This window comes from Triticum urartu, chromosome 5 (assembly GCF_003073215.2).
Source record: "Triticum urartu cultivar G1812 chromosome 5, Tu2.1, whole genome shotgun sequence".
Classification (NCBI taxonomy): Eukaryota; Viridiplantae; Streptophyta; class Magnoliopsida; order Poales; family Poaceae; genus Triticum; species Triticum urartu.
The window spans coordinates 535,507,001-535,511,784 of NC_053026.1; the positions used below are offsets into that span (position 1 = coordinate 535,507,001).

Here is a 4,784-nt window from a genome sequence, read left to right on the forward strand (position 1 = left end):
CTGCTAGTGCACTATTTTTTTACTAACATCAGTGCATCTATTCTTTTCACTTCACTCTTACTAGATGATCACAAATAACAAGAGAAAAATAGCATGGGAGAAGAGAGGGAGAGCAAGATCGTTGACCAGAGAGGCCATACATGCACACTTGCAATATATTTTGGGATGCAGGGTGGCAAATCAGGACAAGGTGCACCTGCGGAGGTGTCGTCTCACATTTGGTCTTCCCTGTTCTCCGGCTTCCAGCTCTCTCCCTCGAACTGGCCCATCTCGAGCTAAGTGACAGCAGTGGCAGATTGAGAGATGGCAGAGTGAGAAGAGCTAGGGATTTGGCGGGATTTGGGCGAATTGGGGATTTTGACTGAGACCCGACGGCCATTTTGCAAAAAAACACGGAACAATAACGTAAAGGGACACATTGAATAAAATGGGCCCCTCCTGTACGATTTTGCCTAGCCAACAAAATTCTGACAGTGGGTCCCACATTGAGTCAGCAAGCCACGTCACCCCGTTACGGCTGGAAACGGGGAACTGACCCATTGACTGATGAAACAAACCAAAGTGACCATTTTTACATATTTGTGGATATGTGTGACCAATGTTCTCATCCCGCGAGAGTTCATTGACGAATGGTGCATTTATCTCGCGGACTTTCTGGTAAACACTACATTTTTACTTTATTGATTTATTCCCTTATACCGTATCAAGTGACTGCCATGCCTTTGCCTGTGGAAACATTCATCCCATCTCACGCCTTCGACAAAAACCACCAAAACAGATCATTTTGTGCGCCATTCTGGTGACATGGAGACGAAGCCGTGACCAATTGTAAATTCTTAACGAGTTCCCTATCTCCTTTGCCCAGTTAGCGTCCTGCTCCTACTCCTGGCCAAGAGCATGTATGCTTCATGTTCCATGTTCATGTCGTCATGTCTAGAGGCCCGGACGAACTGAAAACTCTGCCCTTTGCCTTGAGAGCCTACAGAGGAGAAGTGGCAGATGGTGAGCCACACGCCATAAGAATTCGAGACACCAAGAACCCAACCGATGAAATAATGTGTAATGCGTGGCAGAGGCTTTGGTTTGATTTGCCTTACCTCTTTATCCCAGTTGGTGCGCATGGTGATGCCCAGCAGCAGCAGCATCTGTACCACTATCCCACAGATTATTCCGAACCACAGCCCCTGAAGTTCAGACCCATAGGTTAGTTTTGAGAGGTTTCTTCAGATGAGAATGAAATACAGGTGAAACTGAAACTTTCTGTATGCATGGTATGGGTGGTAAAATCAGTACCATTCCGCCAAGATGGTAGACAAAGGCAAAGCATAGCGCCGCTGGAATGCCGACAAGGTAATATGCGCTGAGATTGATACAAGCACCAACCTTTTGCAAGCCACAGCCCCTAACAATACCTGGAATATATCAAGTATATACCCCACGCTGCAATCAGTATCTTGAGAGTAATGTTCATCGAAATGCTACATATCGTTCATCAAAATGATACGAGACTAGAGTGCATCTCAAAAAAGACTTGAGTTGAAATTCAGGAAATAGTATGCAAGTACTTGGAATTCATGTTATTTGGTGCATCGTCTATATTTACCTGAAAGGACACATTGCAGATTGTCGAAGATGATTGACACGGAAAGAAGCGGCATCATTCTTGCAATGTATTCCACCACTTCCTTCTCGTTGCTGTATGCATACCCCCATAAATTGCGTACCGAAATCATAATAAGTCCTAATGATAGACCCGCCGTGAGACCCAGAACCATGATCACACGAGTAGCCAAGCGGGCAGCTTCAGGTCGCCCAGCACCAAGCTCGTTTGAAACACGGGTGCTACAATGACAAGATACACGATTTCATTACCACGATGACTGTACGATGAAGTCGTACTATAGGCATGGCAAAAGGTTATGAGTCTGAGTTGTTCAGTCGTACCTTATGGCTGCCCCAAGCCCCAAGGAGATCATGAATGCCAATGAACTTGTGTTTAGGCTGCAAGCAGTTCCACATTTCCCATCAGAACAGGGCATACAGAAATGAAATACTCCATGAAAAATGCAACTCACCAAATGGACAACACCGATGCTTCGAGCTTAGGATTATGGAGAAGTCCAGAGAGAAGTACCAGCAGCTCAAACGACCACCACTCTAGGCTGTGTACATGTAGGATCAGATTCAGTCGAAGATGGAGCGTGAAAAAAATCTACCTGCAAATCTGTGGGGGGCACAAACTAAAACTCACCAAACCATGAGCGCAGATGGCACGGCAAGCTTCATGAAGCTAAGGATGTCGCGAAATGCCTCCTTTGAGAGGCCTGTCCAGGTGCTCCTGCAGGATGGAGAGACCCTGATGTAGAGAGCCAAGATCGAGACATTGGCCAGGTAGGAGATGCCATTGGCCAGGGCAGCACCCTTGTTGCCCAGTCCAAGCCTGTAAACCAGCAACCAGCACACAAGCACGTGGCTTAGTGCCGTGACGCCTGCGCTCGCCATCACCGGAAGGACGATGTTCTGTGTCTGGAGGAACCGGACGTGGCACTGCAGCAGTCCGTAAGCGAACAGAGCTGGAATCATCCACCGGATGTAGCTCCCTGCCCCCATGGCAATCTCCGGGTCCTGGCCGAAGAGCAGGAGGATCTGCCCGGTGTACGCCCAGAGCACCGCAACCACAACGCTCACCAGAGTGAGCACAAGGATGGCCCTCTGCTTGTAGATGCCGAGCAGATGGTACCGTTTTGCTCCAAAGGCTTGCCCACACAGTGTGTCCAAGCTGCTCGCCATGCCAGACTAAGATTATCATGAACAGACATACAAGAAAAAACACTCGGGTTGATGTCAGTAGTTCATTCATGAGGAGCAGAATATGTAGGGGATGAATTCAGATAATATACCAACAAGCTGAAGCCGGTAACACCGGCAAAGGAGGTGGCGATGGAGGCACTCGAGAGAGCGAGCTCGCCGAGATGGCCGACAAACATGACCGATATCATCTGCACGACGTTCTGCAGCAGGCATCCGGCGATGAGGGGCCCGGCGAGGTACAGCTGCTTCTTAACCTCGGTCACCACCAAGCTCTCCTCGGTGCTGCTGCTGCCCCCAACAAGGGGCTCCTCAATGGCTGGCAACATACTTGAAATCTCACGCTCTGGTTCTGAACAAGGTAGGTGAGGTGAGGGTGTACTTATCATGTCTGTGAAAGAATATACTACTCCTACAAGTCAACCTTATGAATGCTGTATAGGCGCGCCACTCGGGGTCAAATTCAGGAAGGAAACCAAGAGGAAACAGAGGCACTGGCTTGGCAGCCAAGTTGGGCGTGCCTGTGTCAAGTGGAGTGGAGTAAAGAATCTCATCTCATGTGAGACAAATAAACTACGTATATGAGGAGCAAGATTGAATGGAACGGTTAACAGCACACGCTCGATCATGGCCGGAGCCGGAGCCTATTGTAGCCAAAAGTTGGAAAGCTACAACAAGCGTAGATGATTGCACTATTATAGTCAAAAGTTGGGAAGCTACACGAAATCAATCACGGCCGGACCCGGAGCCGGAGCTGACCGCTGTCGTCGTCATGTGTCATATCTGACGCTGACGACCACTTCATGACGAATACATTGCCAGGATGCACGCACTGTCATCAGGGTTGTTCATACGAGGCTTAGAATGGCTTTCTGAATTTCGAGTTATGCCGAATTTGGCATGGGCAACAACAAATTTGGAGTTTGTGAGAAAGGGAGAGAAAATAAATGGAATCTCACACACACACAGAGAGGCAACTCATGAGACATTGAAGAAAAAGAAGAAGAAAATCTGGCATACCTCTGCGATGTAGCAGAAAGATCGGGAAAGGGTCTGGATAAGAGCCGTACAGCAGCGGCGGCCCCGGGGACGAACTTGTCCCCGGCCGAGGAAGGTGGCCGCCAGGGGACAGTACGCCGATCAGCACCGGCAAAATGCTGCGACTTGGGCTGAATCGGGCCAGCACGGCACGGCCCGGCCCTGTGCTGGCCCGGCCAGGCCGGCATGGCACGAGCGCCTCCCTCACCGGAGCGTCCAAGCACGGCACGCGGCACGCCGGGCCGCTGTCCGCCGCTGAATGGGGGAGGTGGGAGGCTGGGAGAGGACGCAGCTCCCGCCTGTCATGGACGCCCTCATCCCAGCTCCCGCCATGGAGGGCATCCACGCCTCGCCGTGGTCCAGCGTCGATGATGGATGGCGTGGTGACGGCCGACGGCGGCGGAGCTTAGGAGATCGAACAGCGGCGGGGCTGAGCAGATCGACGGCGGGGATGTGCGGGTAGGGTAGGGTGGGGAAGAAGAGACGGAGGCGGCGTGCGGCACTGCCGGCGTCGGTCTCGGGCGAGTGTTGCGTTGACTTGACTGCGCCGTGTGCGTATCGGGAGATGTTTTTCTTTCTTGAGCCGTGAAAAACTTTATTCAAGTCATATGATGTTCACCGGAATACAAGACTATCTGGTAGTATATCATCAGACCTGCCAAATTCTAACGTACATGCAGCTTTTGATGGTATTTTTTTAACACATTAAAGTATAGACGCAAACGCTCGTATATACGTGTATATACTCACCTCTATAAACATACACACGCACACCCTACCCCTATGAGCACCTTTGAGAGATTAAGACGCCATATCATCTTGTGATTTACGAAGTCACCGTATGCGTCTCGTCGTCCTCGGGAACGTCACCTCCCACTGAGAACCCATCGACGCTAGGAATAATGCGAGCACCAAAATTTAAACTCTGATGGGCTGGT

At 50.3% G+C, this 4,784-nt stretch overlaps 1 protein-coding gene across 1 annotated transcript; it reads right to left on the reverse strand.

Annotated features, from left to right (window-relative positions):
• Window positions 1–562: 562 nt before the first annotated feature.
• Window positions 563–4,425, reverse strand: LOC125510466 (protein DETOXIFICATION 16-like). The gene is made up of 9 exons (XM_048675652.1): window positions 3,829–4,425; window positions 2,901–3,160; window positions 2,252–2,796; window positions 2,076–2,162; window positions 1,945–2,001; window positions 1,604–1,842; window positions 1,294–1,412; window positions 1,098–1,184; window positions 563–979 (listed from the first exon to the last, which is right to left on the reverse strand). The coding sequence occupies exons 2-9, from the start codon at window positions 3,135–3,137 to the stop codon at window positions 920–922; spliced, it is 1,431 nt and encodes a 476-aa protein (XP_048531609.1). The 5' UTR covers window positions 3,138–3,160; window positions 3,829–4,425; the 3' UTR covers window positions 563–919.
• Window positions 4,426–4,784: the final 359 nt, after the last annotated feature.